The sequence below is a fragment of the Ovis aries genome, chromosome 3 (assembly GCF_016772045.2).
Source record: "Ovis aries strain OAR_USU_Benz2616 breed Rambouillet chromosome 3, ARS-UI_Ramb_v3.0, whole genome shotgun sequence".
NCBI lineage: Eukaryota > Metazoa > Chordata > Mammalia > Artiodactyla > Bovidae > Ovis > Ovis aries.
In genome coordinates, this window is record NC_056056.1 from 69,474,055 (window position 1) to 69,495,779 (window position 21,725).

Consider the following 21,725-nt stretch of genomic DNA (forward strand, 5'->3'; position numbering starts at 1 on the left):
CGAATCCACAGCCCATGTGCTTTCCACCACCCTTGTGTTTCTGAAATGACAGAGAAAGTGTCCTACTTCTGAACACGACAGCCATTCTCTCCACCTCCAGGTTCTGACCACTTCCCCTGAGCGCTCTCCCTGGCTGCTGCTGCCCACCCTCCACCACAGGCCGAGTGCAGCTGGGATCTCATCTGCTTGGCAGCTGTTCGCAGATAACACGTAATCCCCCTCTACCACTATAAGGCCGGATTTTTCTTATTGCAAGTCGTTTAAACCTCTGTAGGAATAAATGTCTCCCTCAATAGGAATCAGGAAAAGTATGTTTCAAGCACCAAAAACATACTTTGCACTCAAGTTGTATTCACCTCTCAACTACTATACATTCAAGCTAGCAATGTACAGAAAGAAACTCACTGGCATTTAACAGTTCAAACAGACTAGGCAGATTTTCAAAGGCTCCATCCACTTTAAAACAGACCTTCAAAGTTTCTCTTTAAAAAAAGGAAAAAAGAAAACCTAATTCAAAATGCCAAGGCCACATTCCAAGGGATAACCACCATTTTTGCCTGTCAGTGTGGCCAAAATGTCTATGGTTTGCTTAAGGATTTCAGGCAACACACACACACACACACACACACACACACACACACACACACTCCTGCAACTGGTTGTGCTTAAACCCACAGCTCTCGTTCCAAAGGATTTCAGGCAACACACACACACACACACTCTCTCACACACACACTCCTGCAACTGGTTGTGCTTAAACCCACAGCTCTCGTTCCAAAGGATTTCAGGCAACACACACACACACACACACACACACACTCACTCACTCACTCACTCACTCCTACAACTGGTTGTGCTTAAACCCACAGCTCTCATTCCAAAATTCCAACACAACTGCACCCTCAGCGGGGGGGGGGGGGGGGTTAAATTCACCCAAGTAATGACACAGCCTATGTAATTTCCTTGCCACAGGAGAAGAACAGAGCCTCCAGACTTTTTATGTTTTGCTCACATTCTTCATGAATGAAGCGTGCCTCAGTGATCCTCAAATTAACTTTCCACTTGCATCATTTAAGCATTAAAAAAAGACTTTAAGGCCAGAGCTTTCATAGGGCCTTTGTGAGACCAAATATAGGCCAGCCTGTGTCTCCATGCTACTGTGTGTGATTACTGGATTTGCGACTTAAAGGTCCTGTGCTGCTTGAAAACAAGGTTGGGGGAGAGAGAGAGAAAGGCTAAGAAAGGCCTTTCAAAAGCAAACACAGAAGAGGCATTCAACAATCCACAGAGGGCGGTTAATGTGAGTTTGGCAACAGCAGTCTCTTCTGACGATGGGGTGGATACTCTGGCCACAGCATTAGCTGCCCCGCATACTTTTTATGAACTTGGAAGAGGCCCCACTACTGTGTCTTCAACCTACATCAAAAGTCATCAGGTCCTAGAGATTGCTGCCAACTCTGTGTACTTTCTAAAAGGGAACATAAAAGGCCATGCTTCAGATGGGTGCATTTTCAGGCAAACTTGACACTTTTCTAAACCTGGTAAAGGAAGCCACACCCAGAGCAGGTTTCGGGGGTGGGGGTTGAGGCACTCAAGTTCAAAAGACTCGCCCCTGCTGGGTACTGCTTTGCCTTTCCACCTAGACCTGTAATAATAAAAGCTGTCTTTGACTACTGAGGGCCCACTATGTGCCAGGACAGTTTCCATGGACAATCTCGCTTATTCTTTCTACAATCCTGTTACAAAGAACTTGTATTAACCCCACCCCATAGCAGAGACAGCAGGCTCGGGTTGTTAGATAAACTGCCCTGGTTTGGAAAGCAATTTGGCAAGAGGCATAGAAATAATCACATATGAAATGTGTATGATATAATGCTAAGTAAAAAATCAAAACATAATGACTATAACAGTATTAAATTGTATGTAGATAACTCTCAGAAAGTTAAGATCTGTTGGGACTGCAGCATTATTCTTTCATTTGTATTCCTTTTGGAGGTGACCTAATATGGCTATGAAATAATAAGTATAAAAAAAGTTTTTGAAGTAATACAAACAACAGCTAAACATTTAAGCTTTGTCTATTAATAACTTTCAACCTTGCCTTTGAAAGAACACCATCTGAGTCACCTCCTGACTACCACTTTCTCAGTACCCACGCCCCTTCCCTGGTCACAAAGGTTCTGGACGGAAGCCAGTCAAGAACAGAAGTCATTTTTCTCCTCACCCCTTTTCTTTCTTTTAAGAGGGAAAAATTCTGGCCGACAAGCTTCAGCAGGTGCTTTTTCTCCCCTACCTAATCAATAACCAGTCATTTTAAAGCTTCACCTGCAGGCTCACAAGAAATGAGCACTTATCAAGTAACAGATATTTAATGTATTTCAAATCCACTTTAACTAAAGGCACCGCTGGGTAAGTCTGATATACATGAAACTGGACTGAAGTCTAACCAACTGTAAGAACACCAACATTCATTTAATTAGGATTATTTTATTAAGATGGAGTGTGGGAAAAAGGGGATATTTTTGCTTAAAAAAATAGTTTAAAAGTATATTAAAAGGTTTAAGTCATGAAGCAAGAATGGACTTAATAAGCCTCTACTTCCCAGGACACCATGTTGAAATTTTGGAAGAACTTAGAGAAAGTAGCCCAGAGTATTTTTTTAATTCTCCATTAACACCAATTAGATAAATGAAAAGAAACTTGCGGGTTGTTTTTTTAAATCTCACAAATGTCTAGAACTGCAGGATTATCAAGTAAGAGAATCCTAGCCAAATTCTATGAAGATTTACAAAGCTAGGAATTAACCAACCATGCTTTAAAGCCCTGTAATCTCCTAGGGTAATAATAATTACTTTAATTAACTATTATTCATCTAGATACTATATTATTTTTACAGGTGAAATAATCTAGTTTACTTAAAACACACACCCCCAAAACTCCTTCCTTTAAAGCAAACTCTGTATGAAACACAAACGTTAAACCTTAGAGGGGTCATAGCCTCTTTAGGCCATGTCCTTCCCAGCTCAAGGGCTAGAGGAGCAGGTAGAGTTTATTTCCAAGGCAGTGCTTCTTATAAGACTTGGCTCTGCCTACAAACCACTTGGGGATTTTGTTAAAATGAAATTATGACTCAGTGAGTTTGAGGTGTGAGCCTGAGATTCTGCATTTCTAACAAATTCCCATCTACAGAACACACTGAGTAATAAGGTTCTAAATACCTTGCAGTTCAAAATTCAAGGAGGTTATGTTGTTCCTCTTTCTCCTCACAGCAAATGCAATAGCTTAAGGGATTTCCGACATCCTCACCTGACTATCACCCACCCTCCAAGACAATTATTACACTCAGGAGGCAGACCAGCTTTCCCTTAAGGAGAATGAAATCATTTGAACAAGTCACTCACTTAAAATCCTTCAGCAGTCTCCCACTGACTGGACTCCCCAGCTCCCAGACGTGCCTGACAGCACCATGCATCCTCTGGCCTCTAGAACCCCTCTTAACAACCCTTCCTCTCTCTGTACTCTGAGCTCTGCCTCCCTGGGCTCTCACCTGGAACATGTTTATTCCTCCACTTGCTTCTACTCATCAGTCAGCTCAGCCAGCATTTCCAGCATAGCTGAACCACACTTTCAGCCTTCCTAATCAGAGAACAGTTGCTTACTGAAAAGCAGGCAATCAGTAACTATTACACATTAATAAACAGAACCAAAAGCAAGCCCTGTTATTTAAATCAGTTTCATCATTTTACTTCTTAGGAGTCTTCTTGCTTTAAAAAAGCCTAGATTAGTAACCAACTACTGGCCTTTTATGGGCTTGCCTGGTGGCTCAGTGGTAAAGAACACACCTACCAACGCAGGAGACGCGGGTTCAATCCCTGGGTTGAGAAGATCCTGTGGAGAAGGGCATGGCAACCCACTCCAGTATTCTTGCCTGAAGAATAATACCATGGACAGAGGAGCTTGGCAGGCTACAGTCCATGGGGTCACAAAAGAGTCAATCACGATTTAGCAACTAAACAACTTTGCTTTTAAACGACAAGTCCTTTGCACCCATAATATATAAACAACTGCCAGATTTTTAATTAAGCCAATTAAGCAAAAAATACTGAAGTGCAAAAAGGCATTACAATGCCTCTATCACTTATCTCCCTCCAATATTAGTTTTTCATAGCTGAGGCTTCAAGGAGTTGATAGAAGCTTGTCAGGCAAAAGGAATAAGGAAGTGAAGTGAAAGCTGCTCAGTCGTATCCGACTCTTTGCGGCCCCATGGACTATAGAGGCCAGAGGATAGCCCTTCCCTTCTCCACGGGATCATTCCAACCCAGGGATCGAACCCAGGTCTCCCCGCACTGCAGGTGGATTCTTTACCAGCTGAACCACAAGGGAAGCCCAGGCACTAAGATCTAAAAACAGCTGGGATCTACCTGGCGTATTTTTGGTAATGTGCATAAGTGTTAATCTAGAAGGAACGGATGAATGGCTGTGAAGCTCTGGTTCCCTGAAAACTGAAGCCCTGATAGATGATTGAACCCGTTTGGCAGTCATGAGGTGGCCGAGGCCTGCAGATGCTAAACAGCTCTTCTAGTTGAGCCGGGTTGAGCTCATTCCTGACTAACTAAACACTTTTCCACTACTATACAATTTTGTTCTAAAACATACTTTCCCCCAACTCTTCATTCTTTAGTAATAAGTCAGATAACAGTATTTACTGCTATCTGGGAACAAATCACGCAGTCTATTCTTCCCAAACCCTTCCACTCCCAAACTGCAAAGAGGGTACACACGATCTAGTAAGAAAGTGTTTCTCAAACTTGAATGTGCATCACAGTCCCCTGGCAGACTAGTTAAAAACCTATGAACGTATGGTAGTGTATTTTCCATGGAATTTGCTGTATGACTCAGGGAACTCAAATCGGGGCTCTGTAACAACCTAGAGGGATGGGAAGGGGTGGGAAGTGGGAGAGAGGTTCAAGAAAGAGGAGACATATGTATACCTATGGCTGATTTATGTTGGTGTATAGCAGAAACCAACACAATATTGTAAAGCAATTATCCTTCAATTAAAAATAAATTAATAATGCAGAGTACATCATGAGAAACGCTGGGATGGAGGAAGCACAAGCTGGAATCAAGACTGCCGGGAGAAGTATCAATAACCTCAGATATACAGATGACACCACCCTTATGGCAGAAAGTGAAGAGGAACTAAAGAGCCTCTTGATCAAAGTGAAAGAGGAGAGTGAAAAAGTTGGCTTAAAGCTCAACATTCAGAAAACGAAGATCATGGCATCCGGTCCCATCACTTCATGGCAGACAGATGGGGAAACAGCGGGAACAGTGGCTGACTTTATTCTTCTGGGCTCCAAAATCACTGCAGATGGCAACTGCAGCAATGAAATTAGAAGATGCTTACTCCTTGGAAGGAAAGTTATGACCAACCTAGACAGCATATTAAAAAGCAGAGACATTACTTTGCCAACAAAGGTCCATCTAGTCAAGGCTATACTTTTTCCAGTGGTCATGTATGGATGTGAGAGTTGGCTATAAACAAAGCTGAGCGCTGAAGAATTGATGCTTTTGAACTGTGGTGTTGGAAAAGACTCGAGAGTTTCTTGGACGGCAAGGAAATCCAACCGGTCCATCCTAAAGGAGATCACTCCTGGGTGTTCATTGGAAGGACTGATGTTGAGGCTGAAACTCTAATACTTTGGCCACCCGATGCGAAGAGCTGACTCATTGGAAAAGACCCTGATGCTACGAGGGAGCTGGGGCAGGAGGAGAAGGGGAAGACAGAGGATGAGATGGTTGGACTGACTGCATCATCGACTCGACGGACATGGGTTTGGGTGGACTCCAGGAGTTGGTGATGGACAGGGAGGCCTGGCATGCTGCGGTTCATGGGGTCGCAGAGAGTCGGACATGACTGAGTGACTGAACTGAACTGAATAATAATTTTAAAAAACTCCTATGTACAGGCCCCACCCTGAGAGTTTCTGGTTCACTAGGTCAGAAGCAGGGCCTGAGAATTTACATTTCTAGCAAGTTCCCAGGTCATGATGCTGCTGCTGGTCTAGGAACCTCATTTCGAGAACCATTCCCATAACATAGTTCATAATACTACCTTCATTCATTTATTCCTTTAACAAATACTTAGTGACTGCTACGGTAAGATAGGCTGTATCAGACTTTCATCTTTACCCGCCCAGGTTTCATGAAATGTAAAGCAAGCAGAGGCAGATTCTCAAACTGTAACCAAAGGCAGGATGTGAAAATCCCAAAAGAATGACCAAGTACTTAGACTTCAAATCTTAAAGTAAAAGAACCCAAGGAGAGATTCTGATCACCTCTCCCTTGAGGAATACTTAGAATTTAGTGGCATCTGAATGGAACCTCAAAAAAAAAAAAAAAAGATCCTGACATAAGAAATAATTCTTAGGGGAAGAGACCAGGTGAGCAGGGTCTCAAAACCAGGAAAATACAGGGGAATTTTAGGGAATCGTAAATACTGTGGAGCAAGGAGTAGGAAAAGCTGGAGGTGGGGAGGCTGGCTTGAGTCAAATCTCACATGTTTGTACAGGGAGATCTATTATCAGAGCCTGCCTCTGGGGAGGCTAGGGCAGCTGCATGGGGCCAGCTGGGCATAAGGAAACCACAGAAAGATGAACACAGAGCAGGAGGCAGTGGGGCTATAGACAAACCCCTTTCTAGGTTCAAAGTCTAAGAGGAGACAACTTGACAACAGTCACCCAAAAAGCTTCCTTGAGTCACAATGTTTACAGTCCCATTCTTTCACTCCCTTAAGAGAAGTGGCATCTTTTCCTCAGAGGGAATATCTGTGTCCCTCCTCTTTTTCCTAACTAGTTTCCAAGAGTCCTTTTAACAGTCAACCCAGTCAAACACTGGACTTAAGCTAAAAGAATCAGTGTTTCAAGCTCATCAAAATTTGAGGGTGTCACATGTTCAGAAATCTGAGTGGTTCCGGGCTTGTTAATTTTCCATGCCACCAGAACGTATTCACAAAGAAGGCAATGGCACCCCACTCCAGCACTCTTGCCTGGAAAATCCCACAGACGGAGGAGCCTGGTAGGCTGCAGCCCACGGTGTCACTAAGAGTCGGATATGACTGAGCAACTTCACTTTCACTTTTCACTTTCATGCACTGGAGAAGGAAATGGCACACTCCAGTGTTCTTGCCTGGAGAATCCCAGGGATGGGGGAGCCTGGTGGGCTGCCGTCTATGGGGTCGCACAGTCAGACATGACTGAAGTGACTCAGCAGCAGCAGCAGCGTGGTCCTACAGGAGGAGACGTTCTTGGGAGTCAGAAAACCTGGATTCTACGTAAAACAATTATACTTCAATTAAAAAATAAACAAACAGAAAACCTGGATTCTGGGAAAGGCAGCGTCATACTGGTTGATTAACCCATTATCAGTTTCTTTATAAAAAGGAAGAGAATACCCCACAGGATTATTATTAGTACCAAGGAAATGCCCACTTATTTAGAACAAAGTACTAGATCCCATGCTGGGTACTCTGAATAATCTCATTTAATTAGGCAAGATGGTACATATTAAAGTGCTATAAATATTAATAATTAGCAGTAGTAGCACATCACTCAAAAAGGATTCTAATTTACGAATCTGTTAGGAACTTCTAAATTTTAAGCTGAAACTCTGGCAAACTGGTGAAAATAATTTTAACTGATGACTTGTCCCACATAGTTATCTGGGCTTAGAAAATCTATAGTGTTATAGTACAGTATTGGAAGGTATCCAGACTAAAACCTCAATCTTTTACGCTTTCAGTAAACACAGAAATATCCTTATAAATCTTTGCTGCTCCCCACCCACCCACCCACCCACCCTGCCTACCAGGGTTATCATTTGATCAGGGTTATCATTTGTCACCGACTCTTTCCACTGTCACAACAGGAAGTATTTGAAGGCTATTACTTTATATCTAAGAAATTAAAAGTTTTCTTCATGGCAAGCAGGTGTAAACCTAGCAATCATCTCTCTATAAGCTTTATGAAATTATACAAGACAAACATGCAGGTACCATAACAAACTGGTAAAGTTCTTTTTAAAAACTTAAGAATGCATTTTCCTCATGACCCTTGGGTATAAAAATCAGCAATATTCTCTCCCTAGCAGTTTAGAAATCAGCACCAAAAGACGAAGAAATTCAAGGAGGCAACCCTGAGATAGCATGTAATTGACTTGAGAGTAACCCATTCCAATGGCCTGCAACTCCCTCTACGTCCCACTACGTCCCAAAGAAGACAGGTGGAGAATTTCTCCATTTCTCCTTCTAGACAGTTGGAAGAATTCACGAAACCAAGACAGCTAAGAGAAAATACCTTCTCCAGAAACATCAGACACTGGACATCAGGGTCAGGATGCGAAGAAGGTAGAAAAAAGTTCATTTTGATGTTTTTCAACTAGATTCCGTCTTCATTGCAACTCCACAGCCAGAACTGATAGGATCAGTGCTCTGAGGGGGCAGGCAGGTAGGAAGAAGAGGGAAGCACTTCATAAGGCCACCTGGTCTCTTCTTTTTGCAGAAATTAAGTATTAATTTATCTAAGTATCTAGAAGTCTGGGAGGAGAAAGTTGGAGAATAACAATATGCAGCCTGAGCTTACTACAGCCTGGGGCCTGGAACAAGCAATTTCACTCTATCTTTAAAACCTCAAAGGGATGGGCAATATAGGGATAAAGGATGAAGGGATAAGCCTTATCCCTATATTGCCTATATTACTGTGTGATATATTGTAACACACAGGAAACAAAACCAATATTTCATAGTAATTATAACTGGAGTATAACCTTTAAAGGTTGCGAATCACTACACTATACACACTTGTAACTTATATACTGGGGTTCCCTTGTGGCTCAGCTGGTAAACAATCTGCCTGCAATGCAGGAAACCTGGGTTGGGAAGATCCCCTGGAGAAGGGAAAGGCTACCCACTCCAGTATTCTGGCCTGGAGAATTCCATGGACTATACAGTCCATGGGGTCGCAAAGAGTCGAACACAACTGACTTATATATGGTACATCAACTGTACTTCAATTTTTAAAAAAAACCTTACAGGTGTGCACACAAGATGAGATATAGACAAAGTTCCTACTAACGCATCTAATGTATGGTGATGAGTGACTGAACTGAACTGAATGCGTGGTGAGCACTCCATGAAATCTTTTCCCCACCAACTCATAAGAGGAGACAAGGAGAAGCTTTCTGGAATAAAAGAATGTAAGCAGAGTCTTAAAAAACAAAACTGTAGGAAGGATTTCTATTGGTAAAATGGAAGGATGGGGCCTTTGAGGCAGAAGGTAGATGATGAAGGCAAAACCCAGGGCTGGGTTTCATGAAGAGTTGCAGGCTGCCCACCTGGAAGACTTATTCGGTAGGAATGTAAGAGCTGGTATAGGAATTTCGTGGTCTGGGGCCATTTGGAGGAAGGTCCTGAATGCCAGGCTAAGGAACCTGGAATTTAATTTATGCAAGAGGCAGGCGAGACAGGTTCTGAGTAGGGGAGTATCCAGCTGATAAGGGAAGCTAGCTGATGTGAAACTGGAGAAAAGGTATCATCATGAACTTCTCTGTTACTACGAACACATTTTTAAAAACATGTGAGGTTGAGTTTTGTTGTGTTTCAGCAGTCCTCTCTTACTTAACAAAGAAAAACAAAACAACAAATCCAACTGTATAAGCTACATGAACAAATTCTGAGTAAGGTGGTAACTTGATCTTATAGGTGAAAAATTCGAAAGAGACCTCACTGTGCTGGGGTATGCCTGTCAGGTGTGTGCTGGGTGTTGGTGGTTAATGTCTGAAGCCATTACAGGTGGAAGGTCCTGCCTTTGTCAGGAGCATCAGTGTGAAAGAGATCTCAGTCCCTTATTAAGTCAGTGAGGTTTTGTTTCTAATCATACTTATTTACTTATGATAAATCTCTATAAACTATTTTATCTAAAAGACCAGGCTCATTTTATAACACTGTATTTCCCTATGAAAGAACATCAAAAGTCAGTTCCTCCTGAGATTTTTTAGGATCCAGTGTAAAAGTATTTGAAATCAACAAAAATGCAGAAATATCTCCTACAAAATCACAGTACTCTCAGGTATAGATGCTAAATGAATAAGTTAGTACAAGAGGCACTGAAAAAAAAAAAATCAATACCGATTCAGAGGCATTGCTTGCTAGTATTGGGTTGGAAGTACTAGGAAGGATTAAAAAGAGGGAAAAGGTTGCTTAATAGGCATGCACAAAATTAAATCAGCAGACAAAATCTATATGTTATCAAAGATGTGATGATAGGAAGAACTACAAATACTAAAAAATTAGTAATATACACCACACAGGGGATACAGGTGGGGATGGGGAAAAGTTTTATCAAAAAAATTCCTCAAGTTGCTTAAAATACAATCAATTCCACTTGGAACAAAGGACGGTGCCAACTGTTTGTAATTCTGCTGGGATTCACCACACTTGGGAGCTAATTCACCCTTTCTCAGTTCCTCAACACGGGTGGTTTGCTGTCATAGAAATACCAACACTAAACTTGTGCAACTTCTAAACCACAATATTTAGAAATAAGAAAGCTATCTGGAACTAAATTAGGGGACAAAGGTCATAAAAAAAAAATCTCCACACAAAATGTGAAGCTCATCCCTTTTGAAGGAATTTCCTTGGGAAACACTTATGAGATAAAAACTATCAAAGGGACACAGTGATTTTTTTTTTTAACTTTAAATTTTACTTTTCCAGAGAGGACAGTTTAAGACATTTCCTGTGTGTTAGCTCCACCCTTCTCAGAGAGCAGTTTTACAACCGTCCTCAAACCTTTCAGAATAACAGTCTTTTGTTATGGGTGGCCCTGTGGGCATACTCCTCCTCACACCTTCGTAAATTTTCATCTTGGTTCGGTGAGACTACAAGAGGGTGTTGATTGGACCTTAGCAACAGGTTTTCAAGTTGAGGACACCTTGTGGTGTTTTCTCCTGGGCAGTGTGACACAATGAAGTGGGGAGAAAGGGTCATTTGAAGAAAAGGTGCGTTCTGAATTCTCAGAACCTCAAACTTCAAACTGGGGCCTGCCATCACACATCCAGAAGATAACGGACACACCCAACTCCTCCAGTTTCCACCTGCAAGTTCCAGCTCTGGCCCCGCTAAATTTGCACCGAAAAGCAAATTCTACCTTCGAAGAGCTGTAGAGGAAGGAGGCAAAGACCCACAACTGTTCCCTAAGGGGGATGGAGCTTCCTCTTAGCTAACTGCTGGAGGAATGCAGCATAGCCTAGCTAATGTTTAAAATCACGTCCTGTTCTGCCTCTTGTTTTCCAGGAGAGTGTCATTACTGTCAACTATTTCACAAGACAAATAAACCTGTGAATGAAATACATCCTCCCCCCTCTTTCCAGTGAAAACATTGGAAGACTGGGCTGCTTCCTTCCTTCCTCCTCCTCACAGGAACCACATTTGTGGCACTGAGAGGAGTTAAAATAAGAAACACAAACTGAGGTCTGCAAAGGCTACTTTTCAGAGCACCAGAGTCATTTCCAGTCTACTGCTGATTCCAGGGGCTTCCTAATGGAAGGAGTTGTTTTCAGTTATGAATCCTTTTTCATGCATCAACTAGGAGACTCCGCCGGCCAGGCCTGCTGGCAGGGCAGGGACCTCCAAGGGCAAGGCCCACCCCAGCCGCAGGCTGCAGGCCCATCACCCTCACAAAGTGCTCCCCATAAAAATATGTGTGGTAAACTATTAGATTCATTCAACTGTTCAAGACTAATGAAGACTCCAAGAAACCTGCAATTGATCCAACTAATCCAACCCAATAGCGCTGGAATGACAATAACTGGTTTTCATTATAAATTACATAGCCCACTAAATTGATGGGAAGGCTCTATCCCAACACAAAACATCAAAAGAGTTAAAATTAAGCTCCAGAATCAAAACTGTAATTTACCCAAGGCTTAGGAACAAAAAAAAACACTCCCTCCTTCCCTTTGCCATTGTGCTACAGGGTGTCCAGCAGTGCACTTTACACCTTTAGGCTTCCCAGAGGTAAGAGGCTGGAGACTGGGAGATACAGGCGTCCAGGAATCAAATACTTGCATACCTAATAGGTCTATTAGCACTGGTCTACTGAAATGCAAGGACAGTTAAAAAGGGAGAAAATGTGTGTGCTGTGGGAAGTAGATACCTGACAACTGAGAGAGCCCAAAGGAAACTGGAGAGGGAGACTCCAAATGGTGGCTTCTCTGGAGTCAAGAGTGAGAAACCGTCTCCTTTAAGCAGTGCATGGGCTGCTTGCAGCCAACCAGAGACTCTGGGGCTGGGCGTGCGGCCGCCGGGCTTCAGCAGGGTCACGTACCATATGGCACAAATAAAGCTTCAGAACCCCAGGAGGCACGGCTCCAGGGCAGGCCCGGCCTTAGAGTGCGGAGCTTACCTTGGAGCTGCTTGAATCTCCCTTCCAGCTGGTTGAAGTTGTAAGGCACCTGCCCCGTATAAGCTGGCGACAGCGGCCCGGAGATGCTAGACGTCCTCTGCAATTCCATTATGCCCAGCGTAACGCCCTGGCGGGCTGAACGGTGGAAATCCCGCTCCGGCCCCCTCCTACCCCCATTCAGCACACAGCGGCTTCCGCAACGCCTGGCTCTCGGCCCCGGCAAAAAGGGCTGGACCTTAGGCAAGCCCCATCCCGGTGTGAAAGTCCAGCAGGGTGATCTGATAGGAAGCTGGCCGCAGGAGAGTCCACCTTAGCCCGGTCACTCACGCATCCAATTCCTGTGGCTTTCCTTCCTTTTGTGGCCCTTGGCCCTAGGCTTGAAATAAATTACCGAGAAGGGGCGGGAGGGCGGAGGGAGGGAGGCCGCAAGTCCCACTTACAATTTTTTAAAAATACGGCCAATCCTGAGCATGCCCTAGTCGCCGAGCCCGGGAGCTCGCCGGCGCAGCGCACACACCTCCTCCCCGCTGCCCGTGGCGGCCGCCGGTTTGTAATTTAATCAGGAGCCACTCGCCGTGCGCTGGGCGGTGATGTCACCTGATTAGCATAACAGCATTGTAGAGGAAACGCAGGCTGTACCACGAGGGGCGCGGGGGAGGCCGGCGGGCCGCAGCCCCCCACCCACCGGCCGCCGACCCGCAGGCCGGTCCAGGACGCGCCTGCCGCGGTGGTACCTTCCCGAACAAAGCTGCTGGAATTACAGTCTTTTGTTGAGAGCCTCACGTAACGGAAAGGTCTCCGATTACTATCACAGGAAAAGAAGGCGACCCTGGAGGGTCAGGAGCCCGCAGGTCCCCGGCCGCGGCGGCTCATCCACTAGGCAGCGTCTGAGGAGGCCACGCGGACCGCGCACCTGGGCGCTCGGCGTCTTCAGCGCGCGGGCGCCGACCACGCGGCGGTGGGACCGTGTCGGCGGGTGAAAGCAAAACAAAGTCCCTCTGGGCTCCGGGGCAGGGACACAGCGAGGGGATGGGGGGAGCGCTGTAAGTTCAGTCTCACGGAAGGATCTTCTCAGCAGACTTCTGCTGCCAGCGCGCCATGTTAAGCGGAGGGTCTCTGGGTAACACCGGCCCCGTAACAGTAACGACGCAAGATTTCTGGGAGCACCGTGTTGCAAGGCATTGTGGGAGAAAGGTACACAGGTAAACACCTCCGGGATCACTGACCTGGATGATCTGAGGAACCAGTGAGGAGATAAAAGCAACCCCGCTCAAATCCTATTGTGATTTTTAAAATGAAACCTTTTAATTTTTGAGTTCTTGAGGAATTTAAAACTCTCCTCCCTGGCTTCTCCCAACAATCTCAACCCAAAGTAAAATCCTCTACATAGGAAATGGCTGTGTCTGTGTTGCTCAGTCGTGTCCGACTCTTTGCAACCCCATGGGCTGTCGCTCGCCAGGCTCCTCTGTCCATGGAATTCTCCAGGCAAGAATACTTGGGTGGGTTGCCATTCCCTTCTGCAGGGGATCTTCCTGACGCAGGGATGGAACCCGGGTCTCCAGCATTGCAGGCAGATTCTTTACTGTCTGAGCCACCAGGGAAGCCCCCAACATAGAACAGTGATCAAATGTGTTCTTGGAAAATAACTGACCCTAATTACCCCGCGCCCAGCCACCCCCTTTTTCAGTAACTACAGGCAGACAACAAATTACAAACTTAGGGTTTCAAGCGTGGAGCCTTGCAGCCATACTTGCTGAAGAAGGTAATTTCATTCCTAAAGGATTCCAATCTGCACTAAAGAGGTGGGCCTCCACCACAGGTTTACTTTAGTCCCCAGGGCACTTGTAATTCAAGCAACTACATCCCATTCAGGGATCAAGTTAAAACAAACCCTGCATCCAGCTAACTGCTCAACTTGGAACAACCCCCATTCCTCCCATCCACACTGCTGGGTTTTTAATACATCCAGTGTCAACCCTCAGGGTGCTAAAGCCAGGCCCAGGATTCGAAGCTATTCTTCCTCCAAGAGGTAGAGCATTTTCTAAAGCCACTTTGCTGCAGTTCAAAACACTGACAGCAAGGTGGCAAAATGTGGGATCTTGAAAGAAGCACTTGAGGAGGATTCCGAAGACTTGAGTTTCTAGTCCTGGCCAAGCCGCTTAATCACTTATGACCTTAGAAGAAACCCTGGATTCTTTCTAAACCTCCACTGTCAGACAGGGATGATTAATGCCTACCCACAAGATTACTGAGGGAATGATGTGAAAATGCCCTAAAAGTGGTCATAGTATTCACAATTAGGAGTACGTTTTGCAAACTTGATTTTTCCCCCTGTGTATCACATCAAAGCTAGAGGGCAGAACTGAAAATGTCCTCCTAACAGGCCCCTCTTCACTATTAAATATACTGGTGATGTGTTAAGTCTCTCAAGTATCTAGCTATGGGTACAGAAAATGGGACTGCAAAGTGCTTGCCAATTTACAACACATTTTAAATCTTTAAGCCACTTAGCGAATAGAGTATGAGTCACCACACTTAGTCTCCCTTTCAGTTCCCTCTGATATAGGGAACTAGGTAAAATAAGCTTTCTAATTAGCCAGGTTACATGTGATGTGGCAGAAGGGGCGGCTGGGACTATTGTAGCCACATTTGATCCTAAAGAGCAGACTTCGAACAAGCCAGGCAGTGAACATGTGTAAATATTAGAAAGGTTTTGAGTCTAGGACAGGGTTAAATAACCCCCTAGGGGCAAGACGTGAAACGTGGCGAAACATGAGAATGTCTGGTGTGATGGGGCCAAGGAAGAAGGACCCAACCCTAATGGCTCACATGACCACCTCCACCTCAGCAGGGAGGAGAAGGGAAAGGCTGGCCAGAGGCACTCAGTCTTTATTCCATGCAGTATCTTCTGGACACTAACTGTGTGCAGGGCATGCTGCCTGGTGTTTTTGGAGGCGTCAGAGATGACTGGGAGAGCTGGTGGCCAAAAGAAATGGGACAGATACATATGCCAATAGTCGGAAACCAGAAGAACAGAAGGTGGGGTCAGCAGGGGACCTACTAGAGTTCAGAAGACAAGGGCTCATCTGCCTAGGGAGGTGGGGACGAACAGCTCCAGGAGAGACAGGCATCTGGCCAGACCGTGAAGCACAGGCAGACCCTCTACAGAATGAGATGAGGGGGAAGCCCCTCTCCTAGCTGGGGGAGGAAGCAGCCCACGTAAAGGACCGACTGCACTGAAGGAACTGCACCAGCGGGCACAGCCATTCAACTTAAGCATAAGGAACGAGCATAGGGCAAGAGAGAAGCCGAGAGAGTCAGGTTTGGAACCACAGAAATTTGTGAACCAGAGGTGGACAGGGTCTGGGTTGGGCTATAGGGATGATTAATTGGCAGGGAACGGTAGGTAGAATGAATAGAAAGCAGAGAGACCGAAGGCAGCAAGGTCACTTCGGTGTTCACTGCAGTTGTCCAGGTCAAAAGGCTAGTTAGCATGTGGCAAAAGGAGCAGAAAGGAATGGGCTGATGCAAGAGTTAATCCACAGGACTTTGGTAACCAACTCGAGTCCTATAGGACTTCAAAGTCTTCGGGAGGTTCAAAGGTCAGGGTTGAACTTCAGACTCTGGGGATTTTAGAGATGGCCATGGTGTGCAGGGTGGGTTGAACACTTCCAGACAGGCTGCAGCTCCATGGGGTGATACGTCCAGATGCGGTCAGGGACGTGGAAACAGAGCTGAAGATAAAGCCCATGTACAGAGTCAGAGTGGAGACTGCAGTAGCTGAGGTCTAGGAAAGGGCAGAAGAGGCAAGTGGACGAGCAGGGAGTTGTGGGGAAACCTGGTGTCTGGGAGGGAAGAGAATCAACAGTGGAGGTACCAAGGGAGTCAGAGAAGGGAAGAGATACTCAAGCAGGAAAGGTGGCAGACGGATGGCAGCATGTGCTGCAGAAAGAGCAAGGAACAGAGAACAGGTGGTCCGGTGTGTGAATTAGGTCACGGGGATAATACAAGCTGAAACGAGGCCACAGGAAGTTGGAGAACAAGAGGGAAGATGGAGGACAAGAAGGTAGCTATGGTGAAGTCAAGATGAGGGAAGAGAGCTTCAGGACTAGGAAAAGGTTCTAGGGCCGGTCCAGCTGGCATGTCCTTCGCTTCAACCTTGAGCTGGTGCAGGCAGGAAAAAAACTGATGGGAAATGGCTCACAGGTGTGGACAGGCTGCCTTAGTCAAGAGGAGGCCCCCTTACCTTCAGAGGCCAGAGGGCTAGAGACATTCTGAGGAGGAAAGGAGGAATTTAAAGGAGCTTAACAGGAGCTTGCCCATCTCTAAGGCTCTTTAAGGTGGCTCAGATGGTAAAGACTCAGCCTGCTACACGGGAGACCCGGGTTTGATCCCTGGGTCAGGAAGATCCCCTGGAGAAGGGAATGGCTACCCACTCCAATATTCCTGCCTGGAAAATCCCATGCACAGAGGAGACTGGCCGGCTACAGTCCGTGGTGTCGCAAAGAGTCAGACACGACTGAGCGACTTCACTTTCACTCTTTGCCCAACTCTAACTTGATAAAGCAAGAAATCAAGGGTCCAAGTCAGAGTTTAATCTTAGTGACCTATGAAAAAGAATCCTGAGGACACACCAATGGCAGAGCCATGCAGCATGTGAATGGGAACATCAGATGGGGGCTCAAAACGCTCAACAGTCAAGCTGCCCACAGAAACAGCCCCTGCCATTCTGGCCTATCCCCCACAATCTTCTCTAACTTAAAAATATACTGTCCCTCCCCCATGCCAAGGATATCAACACATGTGGCCAGCCCTGAGGACTGGCTGCGTCTGCCTTCAGGTTGCATCAAGATTTCAAGGCGTGAGAATTCCCTGGTGATCCAGTGATTACAACTCGGCATTTTCACTACTGAGGGCACAGGTTCGATCCCTGGTCAGGGGACTAAGACCCGCAGCCTTATGGCACTGCCAAGAAAAGAAAAAAAAAAAAAAAAAAAGGTTCCAAGGTGTAATGGACACAACTGGTCACGTCAGCTATGGGACTAAAGCAACTGTAGCCCAAGTAACATGTATCTGCTATCCTTGTGATGACAGAAAGGGAAAGCCCAGTCGCTATGGTTATCTGCAGACAGCACAAATCAGAAGTGCTAGAGTGTGGTGGAAAGACTCAAGTCCACAGACAGGTACTCAGGATCACCTCAACTCCTGAGGGTCCCCCAAGGAGCTAAGTAGTTGCATGGGTGCCTTACCACCCTGGACCTTGCAATCCTCGCCCCCAAATCAAACAGGTTGGAATCTATGGTCATAAAAACTCCTGGTTCTAAAATTATGAGTGATTTGGGTTCAATCTCCACATAAACTGAGTGGCCATAAAAACAACAACATCACATTATTATAGCACCTTGTAGCCTTCACATGCATCTTCTCAAGTATGGGAGGTATGGTGTCCATTTTGCAGACAAGAGAACTAAGGTTCAGAGAGATGTAGTGGGCCCAGGGCCCACAGGTGCTGAGTCGGAGCCACACCTGGACAGCAGACCTACTGGTCTAGCGCTGTTTCTCCTAGGTGTTCAGAGTGTAATATCAGCTTCCTAATGGTGTCTACACTTCCCAGAAAAATCCTGTTGTTGTTGTTTAGTTGCTAAGTCATGTTTAACTCTTTGCGACTCCATAGACTGTAGCCTGCCAGGCTCCTCTGTCCATGGGATTTCCCAGGCAAGAATACTGGAGTGGGTTGCATTTCCTCCTCTGGGAGGTCTTCCTGACCCAGGGATTGAACCTGCACCTCCTGCATTGGCAGGTGGATCTTTATTGCTGAGACATGGGGGAAGCCCTGAGACTCTGGAAATGGTATTAAGGTGAGCCTAAAACCCAAGACAGCCTCCACAAGCCCAGACAACACTCAGTTTGGGTCAGATCAGGCACATTCTCTGCTGGTTCACACAGGAGTTGCCACCTGGAGGGTCCTCTTGTTTTGAACAGGTTTTGTTTGGTCTTGTTTTTCTTCCTTTTCTCATAATTGGTGGACCTGTAACTAACATTCTGTATGATTTAGCATGGAACATGTGAGAACACTAAGGGGGTTGAGATTAAGCCTCTGGTTGTGCCAAAAGGCTTTACGTAGTCTGGGAGGTCAAAAGGAAAAAAAAAAGGAATGCTTTTCCTGCATCACAGCAAGCTTGACAGGGTATAAACCACGGGGTGTTCATTTCCTGAACATCTAAACATTAGCGAGATTGAAATGTCTGGGGAGGATGGCCAAAATGCTAAGCTGTGATGGGATCTCTACACATTCAAGGACTTGAAAAGCCAACCCAAAGAGCTGGGAAGGCAGTGGTAGGAACAGGGAGCGACAGAAAAGAACAAGGTTTCACATACAAACTGTTTTGCCAAATTCTCTGCCACTTTCTTCTGTGGTTTCCAGATCTATCTTTCGTATTCACTGCTGTCAAATCTCTTGACAGTTGGACGACCACAGCCAATTTCTCCCAAGCGTTTCTTTACAGGAAACCAAAATACTACTACAAAAATAATCCTCTTCCAAGCGTGTGGCCAGACAGACCAGTGAGCTCCCAATCATGCTACTGCTCTGTGAGGTTGAAGATTATATTATCTTTCTGTCTCATCTGCCTGATTCTCAGTCTGTCTGACCTCTCTGGTCCAGCCACTCCTTCCTCCAGGAGCCTCCTGCCCACCTCCTCCAGTCTTCATTCTCCTATTTCCATACATAATGCCTGGAGAGCCTCCCACACAATAACTACCTATTATTGCTGCCCTTATTCCCCACAGCCTGCTCTGCAAGCAGCTGCTCTCAGAGGGGAAAAAAAAAAAAATCCCAAAACATTCCTTTTCTCAGTCGAAAGGGCCTCAGTTAGAAGAAAACTCAACCAACCAACCAAGCATACAACCATAATCCAGCTAAAACTCAGAAACAAGAAATTATCTGAAACCTCTTCTTCCCACTCCAAAGAGCAATTCTCACAAAGTCCCACTGGCAGACACATCTGTAACACTGGCATTTCTGTGCCATCGCTCCCTGCCTGCCAGCCTCTCCAGAAATGTCTCCATTTTCAGGGCCTGGGCAGCTGGAAGCAGTCAGCAGCACTTCCCCTCCCCTCACCCCAACACGTACCCCTGGAACACCACCCACTGAGGGTCTGGGTCTGGGCTTGGAAATGCAAAGCTAGAGGAGGGAAAAGTAGTTAAAGACAGACTTGGAATCTAGGCAGCTGGCTCTGCCACTTTCTAACTGTTGTGATTCTCTGAGCCTGAAAAACTGGCACAAAAATGGTACCAACCTCACCGAGTATAATTAAGTGAGTTAAATGTTCAGAGATCTTAGTGCCATCATAGCAGCTATGAGTAATAGTCTTTAAACATCTCATGGAGGAAATCTCAAAACTAATTCTGCCCCAGCTCTTCATCAAGAAGCTCCCAGATGGAGGATGCTGCAGGTTCCATGTGGAACCACTGTTCTCGGGCTGGGAATCCCTTCGGATGTGGGGACAAGGGCAATTTGGAAGAGCAGACCAGTTCTCCACCTGGGAAGTACTCACAAACCCCATTCCCTTTTCTTTAACTCACCCTATTATGCACTGGGAAAGGCATATTCAAAATCATATTTTATAGTCAAAGTAATAATACCTCAGAGATAGCAAGAACACAGTACTCACTATAAAACAAGTTACAAAAGGCCTATGTTTTTAGAAAGGCCAATGTTCATCTGAGGTGGGGCTGATGCTTCCTGGGTGGTGCAGTGGTAAAGAACCCATCTGCCAATGCAGGAGTCACAAGAAACGCGGGTTCAATCTCTGGGTCGGGAAAATCTCCTGGAGAGGGAAATGGCAACCCACTCCAGTATTCTCCCTTGGAAAATTCCGTGGATAGAGGAGCCTGGCAGGCTACAGTCCATGGAGTCACACAGAGTCAGACACGAGTGAGCACACACGCACATCAGATATGATACTTCAAGACTAAGAATAACTAGAACAAAGATTAAAGGGAGGGCTAAAGGTGTTTTGCATCCCAACAACTGCTGTCTCTGTGACTTGAAGATGATGGATGGATGGATGGATGGATGGATCTCTCTCTTTACACACACACCTCTCACTCAACCCTCCCACAAAATCATCTAGTTATATATGGCTGAAATAAGCGGGCAAACCTAATTTTTTTTTATATCCTTTTCCTGTTTCTTGTTTCACGAGTCACAGCAGAACTGAATACAAACGACGGACATGTCTGCTAAGAAGGAGAAAAACTGGCAAGCTACCCTCAGTAACAAGCACTCAAGGTCCCGGAGAAGGAAGGAATGCAGCTTATTGAATCTTCTAGCCCAGCCAAAGCTAATCCTGCATTCTTATCTCATCTGTTATCTGTACATGCAAAGCCTACCCATACAGGCAAAAGAATGCCCCAGTCCAGAGGCCCCACCTTTGGCAAACAGGTGTTGCTATGCCTGTGAATATACAACACCAGGCAGAGCCAAGGCTCCTGTACATAGGTAGAGTGGTTCAAAGGAAAGAACATCTGAGGAATGCAGTTGGGGCCAGGCCTGCTCTTGCCCAGGATTTCTGGTTCTGCTCCCCACCTCTACGTTGGAGGGGAAAGGCTGACACACAGGTGTTCAGAGCCATCAGGCCAGCGTTTCACAAAGGGGCAGATGGGACAGTGACAAGACACTGCTTCCTGGTGGCACAACTCATGGGAAAGACCCGGGAAAAGAGGAAATATAAATCTATTCTTTGTGAAAATAGGCCTTTGGACCCTGCCCACCGGTATTCACACCCAGTTTATCTTCTCCAGGAGCTTAACACAGACCAGGCTGTAGTAAGAGGAATACAGCAGGCTGAACAGGCACCTGGAGAGGAAAGGCGGGAAAGGGAGTGGGGGATGCAAACTCCATTTAAGACACAGGCCCCGCCCCTCCTAGTCTGGGGAGGGCAAAAGCTAACCCCTCCAGCAAGTTCTCGGCCCCCCATGTCCCCAGCTCCGGCCATTGGAGGGACCTACAGTGTTATAAGTGATTTCTTCTCTGCAGGCACTTTCAGCCTAGTGGAGGAAACAACACATACATACACACCCAAATGCAAAGATGTGGTAATGCACAACAGGTTAGTGACAGTCACAGCGAGGACCACTCTGAATGGACCAACAACAGTACTTTTCTCCCTGCTGAGAGAAGAACAGAGCAGAGCGGGCTTCCTTCCACCCAAACGCGCTCTGCTGCCACACCATCCTGTCAGCAGTTTTAATGTGACT

The 21,725-nt window shown here is 45.8% G+C and overlaps 1 protein-coding gene across 6 annotated transcripts in view; it reads right to left on the reverse strand.

Moving 5' to 3' along the window:
- Nucleotides 1-21,725, reverse strand: part of SPTBN1 (spectrin beta, non-erythrocytic 1) — a 210,742-nt gene that overhangs the window by 101,322 nt on the left and 87,695 nt on the right. The window contains exon 1 of one of the 6 annotated variants that reach the window (XM_027966825.3): nucleotides 12,465-12,993. The exons of the other annotated variants lie outside the window; for them this stretch is intronic. Coding sequence (XP_027822626.1) covers nucleotides 12,465-12,573 — 109 coding nt within the window. The 5' untranslated portion in view covers nucleotides 12,574-12,993. Of the gene's footprint in view, nucleotides 1-12,464; nucleotides 12,994-21,725 lie in introns of those variants that run through there. 6 annotated transcript variants of the gene reach the window in all.